The 27,673-nt window shown below is 43.6% G+C and overlaps 2 protein-coding genes across 3 annotated transcripts in view; one reads left to right on the forward strand and one right to left on the reverse strand.

The window, feature by feature from the left end:
- The window catches only part of C1QTNF12 (C1q and TNF related 12), a 134,883-nt gene that overhangs the window by 101,270 nt on the left and 5,940 nt on the right, over positions 1-27,673 (forward strand). For both annotated transcript variants that reach the window (XM_040325875.1, XM_040325874.1), the window contains one exon: positions 22,062-22,140. In XM_040325875.1, the coding sequence (XP_040181809.1) occupies positions 22,062-22,140 (79 nt within the window). The remainder of the gene's footprint in view (positions 1-22,061; positions 22,141-27,673) is intronic.
- LOC120915403 (40S ribosomal protein S29-like) lies at positions 16,846-17,199 on the reverse strand. The gene has a single exon (XM_040325876.1). It carries the CDS (start codon positions 17,197-17,199, stop codon positions 17,029-17,031), a length of 171 nt encoding a protein of 56 aa, XP_040181810.1. The 3' UTR covers positions 16,846-17,028.

Here is a 27,673-nt window from a genome sequence, read left to right on the forward strand (position 1 = left end):
CCACCCTAAATGTTGCACTTGGGGCGAGAGTACCAGATGCCACTGCAATTCAGGGATAAATCTGGGGACAGACTGGCTCCGTGGACAGTGTCCTCAATCCGGGGACTGTTCCTGGAAACCGGGGTTTTTTGGTCACCCTACACTATTGTGTCCTGCAGTAATTAGGGGACATCAGAAGAAACCACAGTGGTCAACATGGGGGGTACACTATTCGAACAGCCTAAGCTCTCCTGCAGAGTGAAGTTTTAGGGCTCATTCTTATTATATAAGGTGACTGGGGTTTTTTCTTTACCTAATCAATGCAGGTATCTGCAAAACCACATAGAAAACATTGTTTTTTTTTCCCCCCTGTTCACACCACAACACAGAAAGTTGGGGAAAAAAGCAACATGCCTGCATTTTTCTGCATGCGCCAGAGCTCACCTAAAGCCTCTGTCCATCTCTGCACCATGGCTCAACTGTATTGAAATCAATGAAATGTCACCAAAAAAAGTCTAAACAGTGCCTTGTGTTTTGTAAAAATGCCCCCCACCGCCTGTACAGAACAGACGCCAATCTGCACTCTAAAAAGACACTCATGTGCCTACAGCCTCATAGCTCTATATCTGCAGTGTGAGATCTAAGGTATTTGGAATAAGATTTGGTGATGCCGCCACTATGCTGCTCACTGTTATCCTAGTTGGAAACTCTGACATGAGGACACAAAACCCTGCCTCTACCAAGTTGGCTGCCTCCGCACAGTAAGAGGCCTCGTACACACGGCAGAGGAACTCGACGTGCCAAACACATCGAGTTCCTAGGCCAGTTCAGCACTGAAGCCGCCGAGGAGCTCGGCGGGGAGAGAGCTCCCATAGAACAACGAGGAAATAGAGAACATGTTCTCTATTTCCTCGCCGAGCTCCTCGTCGGCTTCCTCGGCCGAAAGTGTACACACGGCCGGGTTTCTCGGCAGAATTCAGCCAGAAACTCGGTCGGAAGCTGAATTCTGCCGAGGAAACTGGTCGTGTGTACGGGGCCATAGAGTGCAGAACAAGGCATGGTAAGTCAGCAATAGGGGTAGAATCAGTTATATTGAGATACAAGCGATACTTTAACTAGTCATTTGGCGCCTGGCTGCTTTTTTGGACACAGCTTTCAGAGTTAATTTTAATTTTTCAAATCTCAACCATGGCACTACCCGCACAGTGTTTGAATGTTCTCCTTGTGTGGGTTTTCTCCAGGGTACTCTGGTTTCCTTCCACACTCCAAAGACATGCTGTAGTTTAATTGGCTCCTGTCTAAAGTGGCCCTAGTATGTGTCCAATGAGTGTGAGTTAGGGACTATTAGGTAGATTCAGGTACATTGGAGCAAAGTTACGGCGGCGTAGCTTAGCGTGTTTAGGCTACGCCGCCGTAAATTAGCTAGGCTAGTAATGATTCTCAATATACTTGCCTGCTAATATACGGCGGCGTAGCCTAAAGCGGGCGGGCGTAAGGGCGCCAAATTCAAATGTCTTGGAGGGGGGCGTGTTTGATGGCAATGAGGCTTGACCTCACGTTTTTTACGTATTTCCTTAACTGCGCATGCGCCGGGCGCCTACATTTCCCAGTGTGCATTGCGGCTACATACGCCGCACGAGCCTATTGATTTAGACGTGGACGTAAACGACGTAAACGAAAAAAATTTGAATCTCGCGGCGGGAATGGCGGCCATACTTTAACATTGTTATTTCACCTAATAGGTGGAATAACTTTAGGCCTGCTAATGCCTTACGGAAACGGCGTAAATCGACTGTGGCGGCCGGGCGTACGTTCGTGAATCGGCGTATCCCCTCATTTACATATTCTACGCCGACCGCAATGGAAGCGCCACCTAGCGGCCATCCAAAATATTGCAATCTAAGATAGGACGGCGCAGGCCGTCGTATCTTAGATATGTTTAAGCGTATCTCTGTTTGAGCATACGCTTAATCATAGGTTGGCATAGATTCTGAATTAGGTCGGCTTATCTACTGATAAGCCGGCCTAACTCTACCTGAATCTACCTATTTATATGTTACAGCATTGCATACATTGACAGCATTATATAAGCACCTGTAATAATAATAATAATAATTAAAAAAAAAAATCTGCACAAGGGATGGCACTTACAGGTGCATCTCATAAAATTTGAATATCATAAAAAAAAAAATTCTTTCAGTAATTCAATTCCAAAAGTGAAACTCATATATTTTATATAGATGCGCTACACACAGAGTGATATATTTGAAGCATTTCTTTCTTTTAATTTTGATGATTATGGGTTACAGCTGGTGAAAACCCGAAATTCAGTATCATATAAAATTTGAATATACAGAATACATAAGACCAATAAAAAATATATATTTTTAATACAGAAATGTTGGCACTTAATACTTGGTTGGGGCTCCTTTTGCATAAATAAAAGCCCAGGTTGCTTTGATAGCTGCCTTCACCTTGTCTGCATTGTTGGGTCTGGTGTCTCTCATCTTCCTCATGACAATACCCCACCAATTCTCTATGGGGTTTAGGTCAGGGAAGTTTGCTGGCCAATCAAGCACAGTGATACCATGATCATTAAACCAGGGGTTGGTACTTTTGGCAGTGTGGGCAGGTGCCAAGTCCTGCTGGAAAATGAAATCAGCATCTCCATAAAGCTGGTCAGCAGAGGGAAGCATAAAGTCCTTTAGGAAGTGCTCCAAGGTTGTCACTCTTGGTCAGGAAGTGTGTTAGTGGTAGGATTACTAGGTTAAAATAAAGGTAAAAAAAGTGTGACAAAAGAAACAAATGCAGCTAACACATCTAAAGACCAGTAAGCTGCAATACTATACATTTTTTGGGGGGGGGGGGGGGGTTAGACCTAATGTTACATGGGGGTGGGGTTTAAAATGCCCTCAATTTTTTGTTCTTAGTAAAGACAAGCTTGCTCTGACCCTCTGGCCTTCCTGTGTAGAAAATATTTGATTGCATTCCATCATTATTTATATACTGCCATACAGTCGCTTGTGGGCAGGAAATGTCAGCCTGCAATGATCCAAAGAGTGTGACTTGGACATTTTGGAGGTTTTTGCTGTTGTTGGAACTTTGCTTTTGTTACTTTTCATTACAAAAGTGTTTTTACAGAAATTTTGGAACACCGATCAGTTCAGGGATTTCAGCCTTGCTCTATGTCGTCATTGACATCTGCTTAAGCCCTTTGGGTTCCCCCGGCACCGAACGTGTTAATGCGCCTTACAGCAAGAAAATGCTCCTCTTTAGATTCACGCAATCTTAACGTATCATAAAAGTTCAGGACAATTATAGAAAAGTGAAGTTACAGGAAGGAGTAAAAAACACACAAGAAAGTGACTAAATGCCAAACGTCTTTTCAACGCATCACTGAAATTACCTTGCCCAAATCACCCCCTCAGGCCCTGCCCCTCCTCCTGTTCCTTGGCAGGTGATGCCAAGACAGAATCAGGTTTTGCACTTGTAGCACTTACAGACCTGCTGTCGTCAGTCTGATCTCATGCCCAAGCAATGTTCCATTCACATCTCTCATTCTGCCCACCAAGCCTGGCACTCGTTATTTCCCAGCAGAATTTGTTCCCCTGCATCATTTTTCCAGTAAGCTGTCTTTTTATTGTTGTGAAGAGTCTAAGTGATATTGTGTCTCAAAAGGGAACGTTATTGTCAAAGAACTGGAATAGTGCCTTACACCTTCACAAAACATCCCTTGCTGGGTGCCAGCGGCTTCTTGAGCTATGTAACGAGCGCACTAAAAAGTAATGAATTGGACAGGTCTTCTAAGAAATAGTAAAGTCAATATGCTGTAGCCAGTTCAGAACAAAGATGACAAACTTCTGCTCATAGGTGTATAACGCATGTCAATAATAGTGACATTTACAGTGCCTTGCAAAAGTGTTCACCCCCTTGGCATTTTGTGTTTTGTTGCTTCACAACCTGGAATTAACATGGATTGTTTGACGATTTGTATCATTTCATTTACAGAACATGCCCACAACTTTGAAGATGTTTTTTTTTAATTGTGAAGCAAACAACAAATGGGACAAAATAACAGAAAAAGTCAATGTGCATAACTATTCACCCCCCCTAAAGTCAATACTTTGTAGAGCCACCTTTTGAGGCTATCACAGTTGAGTCGCTTTGAATAAATCTCTATGAGCTTGCCACATCATACCACTGGGATTTTTGCCCATTCCTCCTTGCAAAACTGCTCCTTCAAGTTGGATGGTTTGCGCTTGTGAACAGCAATCTTTAAGTCTGACCACAGATTTTCTATTGGATTGAGATCTGGGATTTAACTAGTCCATTCCAACACATTTACATGTTTCCCCTTAAACCACTCAAGTGTTCCTTTAGCAGTGTGTTTGGGGTCATTGTCCTCAAATCACACACAGAGTGGTACAGGTTTTGCTCAAAAATATCCCTGTATTTAGCACCATCCATCTTTCCCTCAACTCTGACCAGTTTCTCAGTCCCGACTGCTAAAAAAAAATCCCCACAGCATGATGCTGCCACCACCATGTTGGGGATGGTATTCTTTGGGTGATGTGATGGGTTGGGTTTGCGCCAGACATAGCGTTTTTTTGATTGCCAAAAATGTTAATCTCATCAGACCAGAGCACCTTCCTCCATACATTTTGGGAGACTCCCACATACCTTTTTGCACACTCAAAACGTGCCATTTAGTTTTTTGCTGAAAGTAATGGCTTTCTTCTGGCCACTCTGCTATAAAGCCCAACTCTATGGAGTGTACGGCTTATTGTCGTCCTATGTACAGATACTCCAGTCTCTGCTGTGTGGCCGTCTCTTGGCAGGTTTGCTGTTGTGTCATGTTCTTTCCATTGGGTTAGGATAGATTTGATGGTGCTCCTAGGGATCTTTAAAGATTTGGATTTTTTTTATAACCTAATCCTGACTTGTACTTCTCAACAACATTGTCCCTTACTTGTTTGGAGAGTTCCTTGGTCTTCATGGCAGTGTTTGGTTAGTGGTGCCTCTTGCTTTTTTATGTACAGTCTTGGACATTGCTAGGCCGTGATCATCCTTGACACTCAAGAAGTTTTTAGCATTTTGATATAAGATGACATTTAGTCCTAGTTACCTTTAGACAGCCCCTGGTGGAGCAGGCTTAGGGTAAAAACTAGGGTTGTCCCGATACCGATACTAGTATCGGTATCAATACCGAGCATTTCCTGAGTACTTGTACTCAGGGAAATGCTCTGATGCTCCGATACCTGGGCAGTCAGGGATGATTGGTGCGGTGGAGGGAGGTGCATGCACCGATCTGCCTGTATACATTTCAATAAAGCCTGACAGCTTTTCTTTGGACCTCCCCCCTTTTCAACTGCTTTAGTGAAATTAGAGTTAGAGTCAGAGATACAGGGTTGGGATGGTTAGTGTAGAGATTCTTGATTACCAGGGCTTGTGTGAAGGTTTGTGTTACAGGAAGGATAAGTGTAAGGATTACACTGTGGGCTAATATAAAAAATATAGGAGGGATTAATATATGTTAGATTTACAGGGATTTACAGGGATGTTTAGCTTAGCCATACATGGTTCGAATCTGGTCTGGTTCAGCAGTAACCGGCCAAGTTCCAAACCATTAATAGGCAGACTAAATGTACCAAGTTGTTTGATCGATCAACTTGGGTACAACCAGCTTGCCGATTTCACTTGCGATTATTGTAAGTGGCTGCTATAGCCTCTAGCGATAATCACTGTCTTCTCCTGGTAGGGATGGCTTCCTGCCCCCTTCGGAAGCCGACAATTGCTCGGCAGTCCTATCTGTATTGTTCTGGCTCTAATCGGTAGTTAGGGGATCTGCCATGCTCCCACCGCCTCCCTCTGCACTCTGTCCGTGGCGTGTGTTCCACCTCACAGGAACCAACAAACAGCAGGGCCGGAAATGACGTACGTAGCGTGACCAGGTCAAAGCACGGACTGGACGTTTGGTGTTTTATGGACTTTTGTGCTTAAGATTGGGACTGAATATTATTTGCACTAATTGATATTTCACAATATTTTTTAATCATATGTTGTTTGATAATGTTTTGTGCACATTTGTTTATTTGATAAGGATTAGTGACTTCAGGAGTGCAGTCCTATGATTTTCATTGTTATTTTTATTAATTATTAGCGCCCCCTATCTTTTACCCATATCACTAGGAGCATTCACTCTTTGAGGGGAGCAGCTTATTTTATTTACTACTATATATTTTTTCACTTGGCGCAGAGTTTTCACCCTTTAAATTTTGGGGAACTGATACTTTTTCCACATTTCACAAAAAATATGACCAGCTTGCCGGTTTCACTTGCGATTATTGTAAGTGGCTGCTATAGCCTCTAGTGATAATCACTGTCTTCTCCTGGTGAAGATGGCTTCCTGCCCTCTTTGGTAGCAGACAATTGCTCGACAGGAGAGATTCCCCTGTCAAGACTGTTTGTGTTGATGGGGGAATCGTGCAAATTGATGTTTATGACTGACTTAAGTGTGATTGTTAGTTGTACAGGGAGGATTTGTGTGATTGTTAATTGTATAGGGAGGATTAGCATGAGGGGAGCTCAGGGTACAACATCATTTTCAGAACTGGGAGCACAATGCCAAAAAAACACCAGATCTGAGCTCCTGGCACTGAAAGCAAATGTATTGTAGAATACGGTAACCGCTTGGACATCACAACCAGTAATGAGGAACCAGGAAGCAAAACAATACCAGACACTCCAGTTGTACTCCTCTATGGCATCCCATGTGTTGGAATAATAAGATGTAGTCATGCAGATGGAATGTGCCACTGTGACTGTAACACATAGCCGATAGTGTAACCACTGAAATTCTGTGACATTCGATACGTTCCTGCTTCACGGAAGTGTAGGATCTTGGCATGAATCTATACTCATGTAGCATGATAGATAAAAGCATAAGTAGGTGATATCGACAAGTAGAGAAAAACAAGAGGAGCATCCAGCAAAGACCAGATGCAGCAAAGATAAATGCTTTTTCCAGAAGTTCACATAAACAACAATAGTGATCACTGGGCTTAGCAGTATTGTACAGTAAAATATTCTACACTTACATAACTATGACAGAGAGCTTGAGCTGTAATATATAGAAGAGTATTGATAATTCTTGCTGTAACCACTATAAATCTTGAGCATTTTGCTTGTAGTATTGATTCCAAAATGGAAACTATAATCTTTTTCTTTTTAAACAAAAGCAAGCCAGTCACTCTGACCTGTTTGAAACTAGCAAAAATGTCCCATAATTGGTAAACTGGGAAACTCAGCTTAGAGTTAAGCCCCATGCAAGGTCAGTGCAAGGATTTTTGTCTCCCCCACGTGCCCTTTCCCCTGACTCCTCTGTCAAGATCAATGGCACATCTATCAGTCCGTCCCCACATGCCAGGGTGCTAGGGGTACCCTTAAACTCTCAACTGTCCTTTCAGGCCCACATCCAAACCCTGTCCAAATCATGCCACCTTAGCCTCCACAACATTTCCAGGATACGCCCCTTTTTAAAAATGACACCACCAAGCTTCTAATTCACTCCCTGGTTATCTCTCGCCTCGACTACTGCAACACCCTCCTCCTTGGATCACCTTTACATAGACTATCCCCCTTCAGTCCATAATGAATTCCTCTGTAAGACTTATCCATATTACTAATCATTCAGTGTCCTCCACCACTCTCCGCCAATCCCACCACTAGCTTTCACTCACCCAACAAATAAAAGTACTAACAATAATTTACCCCCTCCCATGCTCACCTCCAGGATTTCTCCAGAGCTTCTCCCACCCTTTGGAACTCCCTACCCCAATCGTTTCGACTGGCCACTAATCTATCCATCTTTAGACGATCCCTGAAAACCCTTCTCTTTAAAGAAGCCTATCCTGCTTCTAACTAATACACTGTTTTACTTCCTCCATCAGCTCATCCCCCACAGCTATTATATTTTGCATCAACTGACCCTCCCTTTTTAGATTGTAAGCTCTAATGAGCAGGGCCTTCTGATTCCTCTTGTACCAATTTGTAATGTAACAGTACAGTAATGTCTGCCTTCATTTTGTTAATCGAGCGAAAAACTGTTGGCACTATATAAATCATGTATAATGATAATAATAATAATTATACACATGCAAAGGTGCATTTTGGTGTCCCCCTCCCTCACTGTCTACAGCCTCACTGGTACCTCCTTTATGTTGTGCTGGCAATGTGATGGAGTGCAGCGTGGGGGTGTAATGAGGGGGTAGAGTTATGCATTCCCCGCTTCCCCTTACTGGTTAGTGGGCAGCTGGCAGGTGAGGCAAACTAAAACTTCCATGTTGTGCCCAGTAGAAGAGAGGGCACAGCATTAGAGAATGCATACCTCCCAACACAGATTGCAGGGGACAGAAGTGTTATGCACAGAATGCAGGGGACAGAAGTGGCATGTACAGAATGCAGGGGAAAAGAGTGTTGTGCACAGAATGCTGGGGACAGGAGTGTTATGCACATAATGCTGGAGACAGAAGTGTAATGCACAGAATGCAGGGGACAGAAGTGGCATGCACAGAATGCAGGGGACAGAAGTGTTATGCACAGAATGCAGGGGACAGAAGTGTTATGCACAGAATGCAGGGGACAGAAGTGGCATGCACAGAATGCTGGGTACAGGAGTGTAATGCACAAAATGCTGGGGACAGGAGTGTTATGCACAGAATGCTGGAGACAGAAGTGTAATGCACAGAATGCAGGGGAAAAGAGTGTTATGCACAAAATGCAAGGAATAGGAATGTTATGCACAGAATGCAGGGGACATACGTGTTATGCACAGAATGCAGGGGGAAGTTTTTTTTTCACACAATGCAAGGGATAGGAGTGTTATGCACAGAATGCAGGGGACAGAGGTGTAATGCAACAGAATGCAGGGAACAGGAGTGTGTAACACAGAATGTAGTGGTAAGGAGAGTACAGTCCTTCACCACTTGACAGACAATCCAGATCACCCAATGTTCTCTAATATAAAGCTTGCTCACCAGATTTCCATGACCTCTTTAACTGGGATCGCTAGGTCAATATGCTGGAAACAGGTAGTCTGCAGACATGTCCATCATCTCCTATGTTTAGCTTTCTTGTCCAACACGGTTAACCGACAAATAGCCTAATATTGTTTTATTAACCACTCCAGCCCCCCGGAGATTTGGCTGCCCAATGAGCGGGCATTCTTTTGCGCTATGGCACTGCGTCGCTTTAACTGACAATTGCACGGTCGTGCGACATTGTACACAAACAAAATTGACGTCCTTTTTTTTTCACACAAATAGAGCTTTCTTTTGGTGGTATTTGATCACCTCTGCGGCTTTTATTTTTTGCGCATTCGCTGCAAATTTTAGGGGTAGATCTGAAATTGGGGGAAGCTCTGCTGATTTTATTATTATTTTCCTTGCATGTCCCCCTCGGATCTACAGCGACTGCAATTCCAAGTGCAGTCGCTGTAGTTTGCACTTGTAGTGCAAAGTAGATTTGCTTTTAGTAAATAACCCCCAATATCTTTTACTTTTTGCTATAGTAAATATCCCAATTTTTTTTTAAGATTTTTTTTTCCTCAGTATGGCCGATCTGTATTCTTCTACATATTTTTGGTAAAAAACTGCAATAAGCGTATATTGATTGGTTTGCGCAAAGTTATAGCGTCTAGAAACTATGGGAAAGATTCATGGCATTTAAATGGCGTTTTTTTTTTTTTACTAATAATTACGATGACAGGTCGGACACTTTTGACACATTTCTGGGACTATTCACATTTATAGAGTGATCAGTGCTATAAATATGCTATTGTGTGTTCTAACTGTGGGGAGAAGGGGACTCGCTATAGGAGATGACAGATCATGTGTTTCTACTTTGTAGAAACACACAATCTGTCTTGTCTTCTCAGTCTTGTCTTGTCTCTGTCTTGTTTACACACACCAACCCCCGTGCTGCCGCTTGTGCACGCCAGCCACGCACATCAGGTTCCCCGTCGTTCAGCGAGTGTGTGCTCGTGCCTCCGGCGGCGCTTGCGCACCCTCTGGTGGCTCTCCTGGGCGAAGCCGTATATATACGGGATTTCGCCCAGGAGAGCCATTCTGCCGCAGTATATATGAGTGAGCCGGTCGGGAATCAATTAAAACAAGCCAACAAGTAACAATAACTTGCTTACATTAGGTGGTGCCTTCCTGGCACTAGGAATACCAGCAGTAAAAGTTTTATAGAAGCTCCACTGCTCAGCTCATGCCGGATTGTCGGCGTGTGTTCCACCAATGCTGAGAGACAAACTGGAAGCTGGGACCCAGAAAAGATGTGACCGGAAGGCGCCTTGACCTACGTTTCGTATTCATACGTCATCAGGAAGCGCTTCCAAATGTAATGCGTTTGCCCAGAGCAGATTATATGGTACGGTAGTAACATGTGATATGGTTCCTGTGAATTTTATAACTACTGGTGCAGTCTCACTTGCTTTCAGCCCATTCAAATGAATAGGCTGAAATTGCGCTGCACCTGGAATGCATGTGAATCACACAGGAACGCACAGTGATTTTCTGTGTGATTTATGGTGTGAACTGACCCTGAGTCCTGGAGGCCAATGCCAAAAAAACTTCTGCCACTGGGTTCCACCAAACTTGCGCGGCTGGGGGACACTAATGTGGGCATCTGGGGTGATTGCCCAGCATCTCTAGTGGGTTGCCCAGCATCCTAAATGCCAATTTGTTCCCTAAGAAGAAGCCAGCATCTCTTTGATTTGTGGGTGGGGGGGGGGTGAATAAAAGCATACTGTATGTCCCAAGGAGTGTTTTGGGAGAAGAGAGGACTTGTGCTGGGGGGGGGGGGGGGGTCAGTTTTTATATCTATTCCCCCTCCTAGCGCAAGTCTTCTCTCCTCCCAAAACACCCCCTAGGACATACAGCATCCTCCCCCCCCCCATCACTTAGTTTCAGCTTGTCACCCTCATTCCATGTGTTCTCTCTCCAAATCCACCCCCACCCCGTCCCGCAAGTATCGTCTACATTGATTAGTTGTGTATAATCGTAGACTTCAGAGCAGCGCGGAAGGAAGAGTGTACAGGAAGAGATCAGAGCTAAGGAGAAGGGGCGGGTTCAGTCTGCTTAATAAGATGAAAGGTGGCTGGTGGGCAGAGACTGGGGTGAGATGCCAGGTGCCTTGCAGACTGCAGAGCGGGGATCGCGCCGTGTGGTACACTAAACAACCTGCACACACTGCGGGGTACATTAAACTGGTGCGCACACTAGCCGCCCCCCTGCCTGAAAGTGACTGGAGCCAAGTTGCAACACTCGGCTCTGCTCCTGGATTCACCAGGATTCCTCTCCAGGACTAATCCAGGAATGGAATTTACCGCTCCCACCCCCCTGGCGCCCTAAGGCAGCCACCTGAGTTGCCTTATGGTGGCGCCAGCCCTGGCCCCACTCTGATCACAGGTGCCTTGATGTGGCATTGTGGCTTCCCCATGTATAAGCAAGCATACAGTATACAAAGTTTTTTAACTGGCTATCTTGAAACCTATTATACTGTAAATTATAGCCTTTACGGAAAACCCATTGAGGGATGTTTAGATTGTAAACTCCTATAAGCAAGGCCCACTTATTCCGCTTGCCTTGCATTGTACTGTAACTGTACTTTCTCTCTTTATTTTGTAAAATGCTGTGCCAACTTTTGCCGCTATACAATAACGTTATGATCACCCACCACCTAATATTGAGTAGGTCCTCCCTGTGCCACCAAAACAGCCCTGACCCGTCGAGGCATGGACTCCACTAGACCTCTGAAGGTATGCTGTGGTTCCTGGCACCAAGCCATCAATAGCAAATCCTTTAAGTTCTGTAGGTTGTGGGTTGGGGCCTCCATGGATTGGACTTGTTTTTCTCCATTGCTAGGCCACTAGCTCACCCCTGCTGACTGGAGGGGAAGTGTAACACAACATCAAGCATTGCAGTAGAAAGTAAAAGTAAACTGACCGTAAAGAGGACTATGTCTTCATCTTCATGTTTCTGTAGCCCAGAACCTAGATACATTTGTAAATGTGACACAGTACTGCTTTTTAATCTACACCCCTTACACACTTTAGCCAGATCCATTTTTCCACATGGCGGATTGCTATCTTATCACCCTATAAACTGTTCTCCCAGGTTTAAATCTCATTAAAGCCCACCTCTGGCCACTTTTTACTTACCCCTCCAGAGCTCCCCCAACACTCTTTCACCTATTGCAGCTGCCATCAAAATACTCAATGTCGGCTAAAATCTAAACTCAGTAGTAATGTCACCTCCTTTTTCATGGGAACGTGGTCGGTCTAGTCAGGGATGTTGTTAGAAATCACGGGGGCCCCGTACAGCCTACCTGACAGGGGCCCCCAAAATATATCAAAACAATATTTTCACAAACAAAATACATTAAACTCATTATTAGCGGACACAAACATAACAGAGAACCTGTGTGAATTGCCCCTTTTTAAAATAGTTTTTTTAAAAATCTTTAAACTTTTTTTTTAACCAGTTCCCGACCCCCGCATGTACATATACGTCCACAATATGGCACGTACAGGCACATGGGCGTACACGTACGTCCTCGCCTATTAGCGGGTGGGGGGTCCGATCGGGACCCCCCCCCGCTACATGCGGAGGTCGGGTCCGCTCGGGGAGCGATCCGGGACCACGGCGCGGCTATTTGTTTATAGCCGCTCCGTCGCGATCGCTCCCCGGAGCTGAAGAACGGGGAGAGCCGTGTGTAAACACGGCTTCCCCGTCCTTCACTATGGCGGCGCATCGATCGCGTCATTCCCTTTATAGGGAAGACACGATCGATGACGTCATTCCTACAGCCACACCCCCAAACAGTTGTAAACACATACTAGGTGCACCCTAACTCCTACAGCGCCACCTGTGGTTAACTCCCAAACTGCAACTGTCATTTTCACAATAAAGAATGCAATTTAAATGCATTTTTTGCTGTGAAAATGACAATGGTCCCAAAAATGTGTCAAAATTGTCCGAAGTGTCCGCCATAATGTCGCAGTCACGAAAAAAATTGCTGATCGCCGCCATTAGTAGTAAAAAAAAAAAAAATAATAAAAATGCAATAAAACTATCCCCTATTTTGTAAACACTATAAATTTTGCGCAAACCAATCGATAAACGCTTATTGCGATTTTTTTTACTAAAAATAGGTAGAAGAATACGTATCGGCCTAAACTGAGGAAAAAAAATGTTTTTATATGTTTTTGGGGGATATTTATTACAGCAAAAAGTAAAAAATATTGCATTTTTTTCAAAATTGTCGCTCTATTTTTGTTTATAGCGCAAAAACTAAAAACCGCAGATGTGATCAAATACCACCAAAAGAAAGCTCTATTTGTGGGGAAAAAAGGACGCCAATTTTGTTTGGGAGCCACGTCGCACGACCGCGCAATTGTCTGTTAAAGCGACGCAGTCCCGAACTGTAAAAACACCTTGGGTCTTTAGGCTGCATATTGGTCCGGGGCTTAACTGGTTAATATCATTTTTTAAAGAATGTTAAAATGTATTAAAATGTATTTTATTTAATATTTTTTTTTTTTATGGGACAGGTAAGCCAGCAGTGCCATGGGGGGGCAGCACAGTGACAGGGGGCACAGAGGGGGGATCAGAAGAAGGCAGAACAGGAAGGGGTATCAGTGCAGGGGAAGTAATTCTGTAATTGCCCCTCCATCCGATCACAATGATTCCCTCTGCTGTCTGGGCCCCCTGTTTGCCCGGACCCCCTACAGGAGGGCTGGTGGTCCCCCACTATCAGAAGCCCTGGGTCTAGTGATTGGCAGCTCAGTAAGCAAAACCTAGAGACTGTGCTTCGGGAAAATCTTACCAATGGTAGGACTAAAAGTTCTTGTAGGGAAATCCCAGAGAGATAATGTACTACACCACTGTAAATCTGGAATATTAGTAACATTCAGGCCTCGTACACACGACCAGTTTCCTCGGCAGAATTCAGCTTCCGACCGAGTTTCTGGCTGAATTCTGCCGAGGAAACTGGTCGTGTGTACACTTTCGGCCGAGGAAGCCGACGAGGAGCTCGGCGAGGAAATAGAGAACATGTTCTCTATTTCCTCGTTGTTCTATGGGAGAACTCGGCCCGCCGAGCTCCTCGGCGGCTTCAGTGCTGAACTGGCCGAGGAACTCGATGTGTTTGGCACGTCGAGTTCCTCGGCCGTGTGTACGAGGCTTTAGGCTGCATTCACACGTTCATGTAGTGGGAACAATCGCTTTTGTTCACGATTTTGGTTGAGTGATTTGCACGCAATTTTGCGTGTTGTCATTGCCAGCTTGAATGGGCTGCTTTTGTCACAAAAAAAGAAACTCCTCCTTTTCAGGCCAGCTGCCTTATACATCTTTAGTGCTGACTTAATACATCTGGTTTGTGCAGCGATAGCCACATGATTTGGAACCACAGACAAAATCGCGGCAACTCTGCCTGCGATTCCAAATTATAAAGTGTGAATGGAGCCCTTATGCCGGACCGATGGACCATTTTCATCGGACGAACCGATTGTGTGTGTGCTCCATTCGTTTTTTTTTCCCATCTGTGAAAAAAAATAGAACCTGTTTTAAAATCTTCTTATGGTTAATAAACCGATAGAAAAAAACGATCGTCTGTGGGGAAATCCATCGGTCAAAAATCCATGCATGCTCAGAATCAAGTCGACGCATGCTTGGAAGCATTGAACTTAATTTTTCTCAGCACGTAGTTGTGTTTTACGTCACCGCCTTGGACACGATCAGATGTTTACCAATGGTGTGTAGGCAAGACTGATGAAAGTCAGCTTCATCGGATATCTGATGAAAAAATACATCGTTTCGTTTTCATCAGACGAACCGATTGTGTGTACATGGCATAAGAGTTGCCACTTTCTAATGCTTCTGTAATGAGATATAAGTTCCTAGTGACTCTCCACTCCAGCGTGACTTTGAATTTCACAGTTGATAATGAGTGGGGTGAGTGGACACAGTGTCATCATTCTGGAAGAATCTTGAGCAAAGATGTACATGTCAGGGCCGGCTCTCGCCTGGCATCAAGCACTGCATACTGTGAATGTGCTGGCTATGTCAGGCTTATACACCAGTCACTCACTTCTCACTGAGCCTCAGGGAACTAAGAGGCAGTGATTGAAAAATGATTATATTTAACCCTTCCTGGAAAAAATACAAAGATATGATTGCTTTAAAGTTACAATAACTCTGGTTTAAAAAAAAAAGGAAATTCTATTCAAGTATGCGTTCTTAACTTAGAAAAGTTCCCTCAATTGCTTTCAGACTCCTCAAAATCTCCAGATTGCTTTTTTTCTGGTGTGATCTGGTTTCCTGTTAGGCCGCGTACACACGATCGAAAATTTCGACTGAATTTTGGCTCAAACTTGTGTTGCATACACACGGTCACACAAAATTCTGACCGTCAAGAACGCGGTGACGTACAACACTACAACAAGAAGAGAAAAATTAAGTTCAATGATTTCGAGCATGCGTCAAATAGATTTGTATAAAACGTGTTAAATTTATTCATATTAATCAAATGTACACTGTGCAGACTATCAATGTGCTTGACATATTATTTTGTTTGCATCCAGATAACATTTATTAAAAAAAATATATATTTTCTAATAAATACTATATTTTTATAAATTTTTGTTTCTCGTTTGCGCTTAAAATCCCAGGGGGTACTTATGCCCTTTTAGGGTTTATTCCAATTTGGGATGGTGGCAACACCTGAAGGATAACAACTTCATATAGTTTTTCGTCATCACTTCTCTGTGGTTCATTACCTATAGTCCGAAAATTTGAGAACCAGCTCTCAAATTTTTGCTGTTGGAAATTCCAACCGAAAAAGTCAGATGGGGCATACACACGGTCGGAATTTCCGACCAAAACTCACATCAAACTTTTCTTGTCGGAAATTCTGATCGTGTATTGACTGTGTTCATTCTTCATGGCCCCACTGTACAGTATGTAGGAGCGTAGACATGCACTCTTGCTCGCTCCCGAGAGGGAGCGTGGACTATGGGATTTATAGAATGCTCATGACCACAGATATTGTGCACTGGTCATTCCAAACAAACAGAAATGAGTTGACACAGATAGCAACTAAAACTGATATGGATAATTACCTTTCCCTACTTAAAGCGGTGGTTCACCCTCAGTGACACGATTTTACCATCGAGACAGGCATTGTAGCGCGAGCTACAGTATGCCTGTCCCGATTTTTTTACCCCCGTACTCACTGTGTACTCGTACATTATAGATTTCGGCTCCCGCGGGGAATGGGCGTGCCTATGGAGAGGAAGGATGATTGACGGCCGGCCCTGGCACGTCACTCTCCCCAAAGACAGCCGGAGTAGGTCTCGGCTCTTCACGGCGCCTGCGCACAGGCTATGCGCAGGCGCCGTGAAGAGCCAAGCCTATTTCGGCTATTTCCGGAGAAGCGTGACGCGCCAGAGCCAGCCGTCAATCATCCTCCATCCCCATAGGCACGCCCATTCCCCGAGGGGAGTCGGTATCTTCGATGTACGCGTACACGGTGAGTACGGGGATAAAAAAATCGGGACAGGCATACTGTAGCTCGCGCTACAATGCCTGATTTTATGGTAGAAGAAATTTTTTTTTTTTTTTGGGGTTTATAGGGTGAACCCCCGCTTTAAGGTGTGTATTAAGGCAACAAAAAAAATATGCTGTCCATCTCTGCATAACTTGCACTGTTTCCCATGGTTTATCCTTCTAAAGACTTTTCTCATACTGAAAGAACCCGTTGATGTTCCAGAAGTGGATATGGCTCATAATTTCTTTTTTTAAGGGTAGAAACTGATTTTATTTACATGTGTGTGTTCTTCAAAGTCCTGGGTACCAACTGCAAGATGCAAACCAACATAATTCACATGTGTATTTTCTTCAAAGTCTTAGGTACAAACTGCACATCTCATTTGAAGTATTCATTTATGGCCATAGATCTTATCCAAATATACAAATAAGTATCCGTTTAGTCTAGCTTGATAAAGCCAATGTACTTTACATACTGCCTGAAGCACTGGTGGCACATGTTCATTCCATATTTGCAGATCAGTCCATGTCTGTTTAAACACATGAGGCAGGAGCGGGATCCCTGGTCGAACTTCCTTGGGTGACTCCAATGCAGATGCTGGTGGCCCATCGTGCTCGCCTCTCTGCTTGGGGAAAAAGGCTCTTAATTTCCTATTGCTAGCTAAAAACGCACAGCATTTTTGTGATGTCATCTCTCCCAGTTAGGGTTTGCTAAACTACTCAACCATTCTACTGTCTTTATCTCCAAAGTATAGACACAAATCAACATATAGTCCTAAGTATAAGAACTAGGAGGCCTATATAGACTCAATATAACACAGGAAGTGTGGAGAGAACGCAGGGCAGCTCTGAATTTCTCACAAGATCAACAGTATTTTTTGCACTTTTATAAAGCAGATAAAACAACACTCTTTCAACAGTGTATTTAGCAGAACAAACCTAAAAAAATATGAGTTTTAAATTCAATATTGGGGTTTATATGCAATTTAAATAACATTTTGGCTTTAGATCCAGACTAAAGGAGGAGTGCACCTTTATAAGCCAGCCTCACCTCAGCAGCATTCGATTGATTTATATTTCTATAGTACCTTTCTTCCTGAGAACTTGAAATGCGTTTTCTGCTGTTGGGGCTGATTGTGAGGCAACCATCCTGGGCACATTTAGTAGAATATCATACTAGGGCAATTTTGGACAGGAGCCGATTAACATACTGGCATGTTGTTGGAGTGAGGGAGGAAACCAGTGTAATCCAAAGAACAGCACAGGGAGAACATACAAACTCTATGCATAGTGTCCTGACCAAGACTCTAACTGAGGACTCCAGTGCAAACCACTAAGCCACTGTAACCCTTTCCTTTTCTGTTTACAGAAACCATTGCCAGATATGAACTATTGAGCTTATAAACAGCTCACTGCTACATATTAGTGTACACAAACTCTGCTTCAATCTGTCCCCAGAGACCTAGATATTTCCTTATTAAGGGGCCCCATCTTTCTTCCTACGCAGTATAAAGCCAGACTGTTAATAGTAGCCTGTTACTCAAAGAAATCTCTACCTGTGTCGTAGCTCCCAACTGTCCCTGATTTTGAGGAACTGTCCCTGATTTGGAGCAATGTCCCTCTTTCTTCTTCCTTCTTCATTTGTCCCTCATTTTGGTCTGATCCATATAGTTGTATATAAAATGCACTTTTTATCTTTCAAAAAGTGTTTCCCAGTGTAGCACTACCCCCGTAGGAGCTGCTGGTTTAATTTTGGGCCTTGCACCTTACCACACTCTTCGTTTGTCTAGGGGATGTGATGAGAGTCTAAGAAACTTCAATGTCCACATAAGTTGTAAATCCCTTTTCTGTCAGGTTTTTATTTTCACACAAACTTGTATAGGTAGAGGGATGGAGGGTCAGGGGGAAGGTTCAGGCACACAATGCAGATCACTGGGGAACTACTATGGTTTCAAAAGTCAACTCACCACTTTCCTCAAAGTGGGTATTGCTCACCCGGATAGGCCTCTCTCACCAGATGATGCATGGACAAAAATAATACAATCTCTGCCACAGACCTTTCTTTGAAAGTAGAAATAAAGTGTTCCAGAATCCTCTGCCACGAGATTTAGTAACTGGATCTGCAGCCGTACAGTTTAGAGCCTTTAAGCCGACCCGGCAACACTGTAAGGCATCATAGAATACGGAGCATCCTCCATTGAAGTCACCGGGCCTCTCCCGAGATACCAGCCTTCTGCTTGGTCCTCCCCAGGACAGGTCTTCCCCTGGTTTCCTCCATTGAGTGGCTTCCTCCTGCAGGACAGACAGCACAGGATCACCTTCAAAGTGCAGGCCCCAGTCAAGACGACTGGGCCTACCTGGCGGAATTGCAGCCTCGGGCCAACGTAGTCCCGGGGCTGAAAATGGACCATCACTTACCTCAAGCCAGGAGGGCCACGAGGCAAAAGGACCCAAGAAAATGGTGTCTGCCCCTTAAGTATCCTTCCCCAGCATGCCCAGCGGGGAGACCACTCCCACTGGGCTGTTCCTGGGGAAAGACACCCAATACACTCTGGCCTGTCCGTGTTCCAACATTGGCCTGTGGTGGTAAGGCTACCTACAGGCAAACAATGGGAAAACCCTCCAAGCACAGCTATAGCTGGAACAGAGGCTGATTTAACCTTAATCATCAGAGTCTGAGCTAACTACCAGCTCAGACACCCACTAAATTTAAACATAGTGCCTGGTCATCAGGAACAGGGCACTACACCAGTGCTAAACCTTTCATCCAATTTCTAATTGCTGCATTTGTACATTTTAAAAGCCAACATAAAGGAATAGTAGTGGTAAAAAAAAAATGCCCTTGTGGATTTAATTAACCTTTTTTTGTGGTTTATTCTCCTTTATGGGTGTGTGGCAAGGGGTGTGTCCTATGCCTACATACGTTTGTTAGTAGGTGTCCCTCATTCCTATATAAAAATGTTGGGAGGTACGCCTGTGATAGTCACTCAGTAAACATGTAGATATGACTGTCCTGGGCTGCCGATGTATAAGAGACAACACAACAGGCTTAAGCCTCGTACACATGATCAGATTGTTGGCAGGGGATTGTCTGTTGACTGACTGTTGGCCTAAAATCTGACCGTTAGTACACTCCTTCAGACAATTATCCAACTTTCTGCCAACAAATGTTGGATGACAGGCTAGTAAATTCTCCGCTGACAACGGTCTGTTGTCAAATTTTCTGATGGTCAGTACACAAGACCGTCACACAAAAGTTGAAAGTACAAACATGCATTCTCAGAATCTATACTCACCAAACACTAAATTAGCAGAAGGAGCCTAAAGGGTGGCGCTCAAGAGCTGTAATTCCTCGACAATTGTTTACCGTTAGTATGCAAGACAAGATCCAGGCACACGGCCTAAAGACAAAAATCAGACGTTCAGTTGGCCAACAATCTGATCGTATGTAAGCATACAATCCGGATAACAAACAAGCAAGAAAAGAACCCGCTCCAGGTGTCACAAAATCTCCTCCTCCGTCAGGTGCAGGTGCTGGCTCAGTATGCAAATAGCATATGAAAAATTGGGATCCGGATGGCCGCACTACAACAAAAATTCCTTTATTAGTTAAAAATCCATACAGCAAAAGATGGAACTACTTGCTAACATGTTTCACACCGTAACTACTGGTGCTTACTCATAGCTATAAGTAAGCACCCGTAGGGGATGGTGAGACCCTCTGTCAGGTTCTTATTGCTGTTCGGTTTTCCATTAGGCCTCGTACACACGACCGAACATGCCTGCTGAAACTGGTCCGCGGACCAGTTTCAGCAGACATGTTCGGTCGTGTGTACGGCCAACCGGACAATTTTCCGGCGGATCAGACAGGTTTCCAGCGGACGAATGTTTCTTAGCATGCTAAGAAACATGTCCGCTGGAAGCCTGTCCGTCAGACATGTTCGGTCGTCTGTACGACTTACCGGACATGTCCGCTCGGCTGAAAGCCCACGCATGCGTCGAAGTGATTTGACGCATGTGTGGAAGCATTGACCTTCCAGGGTCGCGCACGTCGCCACATCATCGCCGCGGCGACGGCGCGGCCACGTCACCGTGTATCCTGTCCGCGCGGATTTCGGTTTGATGGTGTGTACAACCATCAGACCGAAATCTCCGAGCGGACATGTCCGATGAAAACGGTCCGCGGACCGTTTTCATCGGACATGTCCCCTAGTGTGTACGAGGCCTTAGGGGACTTTTCTCTTGAATTTTTTTTTCTCTTCCGTCCTGGTGATAATATTAAGAAATTGGGCAAAACAGAATTTTAGTAGAAAGCAATAGTGATAGAAAAATTTGCATGCTTGCTTTTAAGTCAGTGAAGAAATGAAAGGGAAGGAAGAATATCCTTATCCAAATAAGGCTAGGCTCATACTGCTGCAATACGATCTTGATCTGACTTTTAGTGTGATTATGTAGTACTACTTGGATGCAACTTTGAGAAGGTTTGTATATTCTATGGGGCCAAAATCACACTGAAATCACTCCAAAGTAGTACAGCAATATTTTCCAAAATTGCTCTGTGCTGAGTCACATTGATATAAACCAACACTTTTGAAAACAATTGATCTCACATCAGAAATCGCACTAATGTGAACCAGGCCTAAGAGCCAACTATATCAGCCATAGAGGCTGTACCTTCAAGGCGAGTCAATACCCATTTTTCTATCCTGAAAGGCTCCCTTTAGGAGATCCTTTTTAATGATAGAAAACAGCTCTTTTGATGGGATTCAGACAAAGCAAATATGCAATTTCTTATCAGCCTACAAATGGAGGGGTAGAAATTCTCTTCAAAGTGGACCACTGCCCACCCTAATGTATGTTTTTTTTTTGTGGAGTGGCTATCTTTTTTTGACAGGTACCAGCTCCTATTTCTGCAATTCTTGCCTAGGCGGGAATTACAACAGCTTGGCCCACCTTCCCACATCCACAGCTTCCTGGGATACATCACTCATCCCAAGAAACTGCATGACCAGTCTGTCAGGAAGTCACAGTCCTATATCCAAGATGATGGTGCTGGGGAACCCGAAACACTGCAAAGAATCGACTGCAGTGACAGCGCTGGAACCCTGGGCTGATAAGTACCTGTTTATTAAAAGTCAGTAGCTAAAGTATTTGTAGCTGCTGACTTTTAATAAAAAATTTTTTTTTTATCATTAAATAATTTTTATTGAAATTTCCATACAAATAACAGAAAAGGGCAACTGGTTCTGGTATATAACAATCAGGTATAGCAGTAAAACATTTACACACTAATCTCAATTATTATTTTTTAAACAGGACTGAAATTCCTATTTAAGTGTTTTGTATGTCTTTGAAGGCAATCAGTTATACTGTATATAGAGTTTCACATTTAAAATGTAGTGGAGTACCAAAGCTGGTATGGCCATTACTTATGCTGTATCCTAAATTGTTCTCTCCAATTATGTTTTTCAGGTCCCTGGAAGTAATTGCTGGATTGGAAAGTAACAGTAAAATATTCACTGTGCATGTTCAGGGATTGCTACAGTTACAGGTTAGTCATATATAAAACAGCCATGTTTTCTCTTAAAACAAACCTGTGCTTTGCCCATGCTGCAGAAAGTAGCAGGTTACCCTTATTGCCCCCTCCCCAGCAGTACATACTTCCTTTTCCTTCAGTCCCCTGACACTTCATTCAACCACAAGTGCTAAAGAAAATTCCCAGGATCTCCACTTAGGGTGGCGCATATGCTCCATCTGGAGTGTTTCAGAGCTTACAAGGAAAGTAAGTGCAACTAAGATGTGCTTGTGTTGGGGGGGGGGTTATTAGAATCGCCAGCTACTTGGCTCTACAGTGGTATAGCAATTTCACATTTTGGATAGCTCTGGTCCCAGTGTCCTCATCTGTACTTGTAACTACCTGACAAATTGTTTTCAGATGACTCATGTGTCTGTCTTTTAGGTATTTCATTTCAGTTTGCCACCTGCACACAAGCAAATCCAGTGTGGTAAAATTGTGGGCTGAGTATCATGTGAAACCATAGGCGTGCACACATAGGGTGTAAGGTGTGCATGGGCACACCCTAACCACCCTGTACTGTGCAGATTCCCCCTGCTGCCTGGCTGCAGAGAATGGGACTGGGGAATCTCTGTCCTCAGTCCCTTTCTCTGTCTCAAAAGTTAGACATCATGGGTCTGTTTAGACCACTGATATTTCACTAAAGCCCCCCAACAGGGCTCGTAAACAAATAAAAATGTATATATTTTAAAAAAAAAATAATAAAAATAAAATTGTAAAAAAATAATAATACAAATAAAGATAAACTACTGACACCAATCTCTGCCCTGATGACAAAGCCCTACTGACTTGCCCACTGCCATATACGGTATATTACACACGCATGTGTGTTTGAGCTTTGGTGTGCACACCCTAATGCAATAGGCTGCGCACACCTATGTGTGAAACTTACATCCTCTTACAATGGTTCCTGGTATAGACTAGACATTTGTTAGACTTGTTGTTCCAGAAATGTTCATGTTAACTTCTAATGTTACTAGCAAACCTATAGAATATAATAACTAGTAGCAAGCCTTGAGCATTTGCTGCTAAAACTGCTAGTTTTCCCAAATCAGAATGGAAGAAGTCCAAGAGCATGATTCAGTAAGCCAGCCTGTGTAGCCAAAGGTAGCCTATATGGACCAGTTATGTATAGTGTTAGCTATTTCCAATAATGTAACATTTGATTGGCTCTTATAGTTTACTGCATTTTGCACATCTCTTTTATTTTTTTAACACCTTTCAGCATGTGCATCCACATCCAACACATTGTTTTTCCAATGTTTTAACGCCCTTCCCAGTGAACACTGCAGCCTAAAAATGGTCCCCATTAATTACAATGTATTGCAGCAACACATGCTACAAACATGTCTTTACTGAGCCATCATTCCTAGTGCAATATTAGTTCACAAAGTGGTCCCTTTTTCAGCCCTCATCTGTACCATACCCTTCAATACATGTGGCAATTGTTAATAAATTTTAACCACTTTCAAGTTACCGTGAATCGCGAATGTGATTGAAAGTAATTGCCAGAAGCTACTACCCAGGTTTTTGTCAATTGTGAAGTTAAAATTTTATGGCTTCAATTGCTTTGCGGTTTTACATTTTTTTAAATTAAATGTTCAGAAATTTTTAAATGTATGGCCAGCCTATATTAGGGTATAAACAAATCTCTGCTGGTTCCACATAGATTTGTTTAATTGCAACCCTCATCTTCTTCCTCATACCACAAATTTGGATTGAGAGCTTTTATTCCTGGAATCAGTGGTGGAATTACCACCATGGCTCCCACACACAAGCAAACTTCATGGTACTATTACTTTAACATCTGCAGTACCAAATGTAGTCTCACTGCTTGCCATTGATACATTCATGACTGAAACTCAGTACTGAAAGTTCTGACTATTGTAGCCCAGAGGGTTTTGCTATCCACTACCCGCAGGCCAATATAGGCTCCTCATTCAGGCAGCTAAAATGTCTGTTGGTCATATAGTCTATAGCAGGGGTCCTCAAACTACGGCACGCAGACCGCATACGGCCCGCCAAGGTAATTTACCCGGCCCACGGCACGGACTGCCCCTTTCATAAGATCACAGCACTTCCCCTCCCCTCTGCTACATTATTCACACAAGACGCTATGCATGACAGGTCCAGACAAAGGGCGGGACTTTTCGAGTTAAGAAGCGGATAATTGTTTACTAGTCAGCTGGGCGGTCCCAGCAATTAATCATCTGCCTTTCACTTGAAAAGTCCCGCGCTTTGTCCGGACCTGCCGCGCTTTGCGTCTTGTGTGAATAGGGTAGGGGAGGGGGGAGTGCTGCGGAGGGGAAGTGCTGCGATCTTATGGAAGGGACAGTAATATCGCTGGAGGGATCTGTGATGGGGGAGCTTTGTAATGGGGGAGTCTGTGGTGGGAGGGATTTGTGATGGGGGCTCTGTGATGGGGAGCTTTGTGATTAGGGGGGTCTGTGATGGGGGCTTTGTGATGGAGAGGAGTCTGTAATGGATAGCTTTGTGATTAGGGGGATCTGTGATGGGGGCTTTGTGATGGAGAGGAGTCTGTGATGGGGAGAGTCTGTCATGGAGAGGAATCTGTGAAAGGGGATTTTTGATGGAAAGGAGTCTGTGATGGGGGGATCTGTGATGGAGAGGAGTCTGTAATGAGGAGTGGGGGTCTTTCATGGAGAAGAGTCTGTGATTTAGGGATCTGTGATAGAGAGGAGTCTGTGATGGGGGCTTTGTGATGGAGAGGAGTCTGTGATGGGGAGAGTCTATGATGGGGAGAGTCTGTCATGGAGAGGAATCTGTGAAGGGCATCTGTGATGGAAAGGAGTCTGTGATGGGGGATCTGTGATGGAGGGATCTGTGATGGAGAGGAGTCTGTGATGGAGAGGAGTCTGTGATGGGGGGGTATTTCATGGAGAGGAGTCTGTGATGGAGGAATCTGTGATGGAGAGGAGTCTGTGATGGAGGGGTCTTACTCTTTCATGGAGAGGACTCTATGATGGGGGGGGGGTCTTTCATGGAGAGGACTCTGTGATGGGGGAGGGGGGGTCTTTCATGGAGAGTCTGTGATGGGGGGGTAATTTGTTTATATTTTTTTCAAACTGTAGTCCGGCCCCCCAACAGTCTGAGGGACCGTGCACTGGACCCCTGTTTAAAAAGTTTGAGAACCCCTGGTCTATAGTCTTCAAAATCAGCTTTATTTAAAACAAGAAACAGTTGTCTGTAGATTCTAATCATATTCCCTCTTTCATAACCCCAATTATGTACTAATAATATAAAATAGAGAATCTGATTGGTAAGCTGTAGGTAGCAAGAACATTTTCCATTAGACACTTTGATCATGAGGTTCATTGTTCTCATGAAGGACTAGATGCCTCTGGCTGTGAGCATAGTAGTCTCCTACTGAGGTCTAGAGACAGACTGTTTACCCATACAGAAGAGTAGAAAGTACTCTACTCACAGTTTAAATCTTTCTTTTCTTTATTCAGGCTGTCAGACTGCCATACATTAAACTGAATTATTGTTAAATCAGCCGTAGCTCTAAGTTGACTCTCCAATGAAATTCTAACCACAACAGACACCTAAACAGATCATGAAACTTGATAAATGGCCCATTTATGATCTCTAACTGTCCATTCAATTACAGCTGCTTTGGGATAACAAAATATCTCCCTCAATGTTTATATTTTTTTCTAATGCACTTCAAGGAGTCGTGTAATTTTTCCCAGGATGCCGTTCATTATGGTATTTTGTTTTTGCAAGTGGCCCTCAAGGCTGATCTATAAAGAGGAATCCTCCAGCCTTTGTTTATTTGAACCTCTTTTTTTTTTTTCATTTCATTGAAAGTCTTGGAATCATAAAATTCCGTAAAACAGTCCTTTCTTCAGTTATTTTTCTGGAACATTAGCAGTTGTCTGCGTGAGACAGCTAGAAATGACTATTATTGTTTTTGGAAGCCCCAGACATCATCTAGAGAGTCTTTAGATATCCACGGCTGCATTTGTTTTTCTTGTGGATGAACATCTTTAAAATAGTTTGATTTGCTGCTCTGCTTCGCTTCCAAGAACTTTGCTCTGAAAAGTCTTTTCCTAGCAAGAGTTTATAAAAGCAATGAACCGTTTGTTTGTGCCGTATGCAAATACCTTCTCAAACGTGTTCACTCAACAGTCTGAGGTGTGTAAGCAAAGAGAGATTTGACTAAACAAGCTTATATGTATATGTACCAGCCAGGGTGCAGAAGACTCACTCACAAGAAAAATGTTTACTTAGAGAGTTGACATTTTGGTCTCCAAACAAACTTAGCTTATGAAGCTCTGGGATCTTTAAATAAACATTGGGAGGAAATCTTGTGATTGAGTTATCTACTTTTTTTTGGTGTTCTGTGGTTACAGACTATGCCACCCAAGTTTACTGGACTAGTGAGATTGCAATGGCTAGGAACGGGGCTCAGTTGCAAAGGCATATGCAATACAAAGGAAGGATATTAAACTTTAAATTGTTAAAACTTATTTTTTTAAATTGGGTTGAGTAGGGTAGGGTTAAAACTCCTGTCAGTTAATTTTTTTTGCTTGCTGTCTCCATTTGGGAGAATTTCCCCTTGCTTTCTGTCCCAGAGACACAACAGGAAGAAAGAGGAATTCTCTACTAAGTGCATGTCTTTATATGATCTTAACTTGTTGGCGCTGGCCCTTTAAGGGATTTCAGAAGCCGGGAGGCGGGGGTATGATTGTCATGATTGGCTGCCATGGCAGTTACATTATCGAAAAGCTCCCGATCACAAGCAGTGATCAGGAGCTTTCCATTAGCTGCCAGTAACTGTGCAGGGAAAGCGCAGGGTGCGCTCTCTCGGCACAGCTGTGTTTGCAACGTGGTACACAAATATGCGGCCACTCTGCACCAAGGTCCACTCGCCGAGAGGCCACATATTTTTGTGCAAGTTCAGCTTTTCACATAAAATAAAAAGGTAAACTAACTCCACATATCCTGGCCACACCCAAGGATACTGCTGCACATGGCGAGTGTAATGCTGTTTGCTGCCAGTATAGCAGTCCTTATGCCGTACACCAAAAAATGCATCTCAGGATCATAATGGTCACAATAGCAAGCACTCATTGGTCAGCATGACCGCGTGACTGTGCTGACCAGTGGGAAGCACTTATTTATTCTCAGACACCTTTAAGAGAGGTATGGACTGCGGAGAGAGAGATATAATTTTGCCTCTATACAAATCATTAGTATGACCTCCTCTGGAATATGAAGTTCAGTTTTGGGCCCCAGTTCTCAAAAAGGAACTGGAGAAAGTGCAGAGAAGGGAAACCAAACTGATAAGAGGCATGGAGGAGCTCAGCTATAAGGAGAGATTAGAGGAACAGAATTTATTGTCTTGAGAAGAGAAGATTAAGGTGGGGTATGATCAAGATGTATAAATACATAAGAGGTCCATATAGTGAAATTGGTGTTGTTATTCACTTTAAGGTCATCACAGAGGACAAGGGGGCACTCTTTACATCTGGAGGAAAATAAA

The sequence above is a fragment of the Rana temporaria genome, chromosome 10 (genome assembly GCF_905171775.1).
Source record: "Rana temporaria chromosome 10, aRanTem1.1, whole genome shotgun sequence".
NCBI lineage: Eukaryota > Metazoa > Chordata > Amphibia > Anura > Ranidae > Rana > Rana temporaria.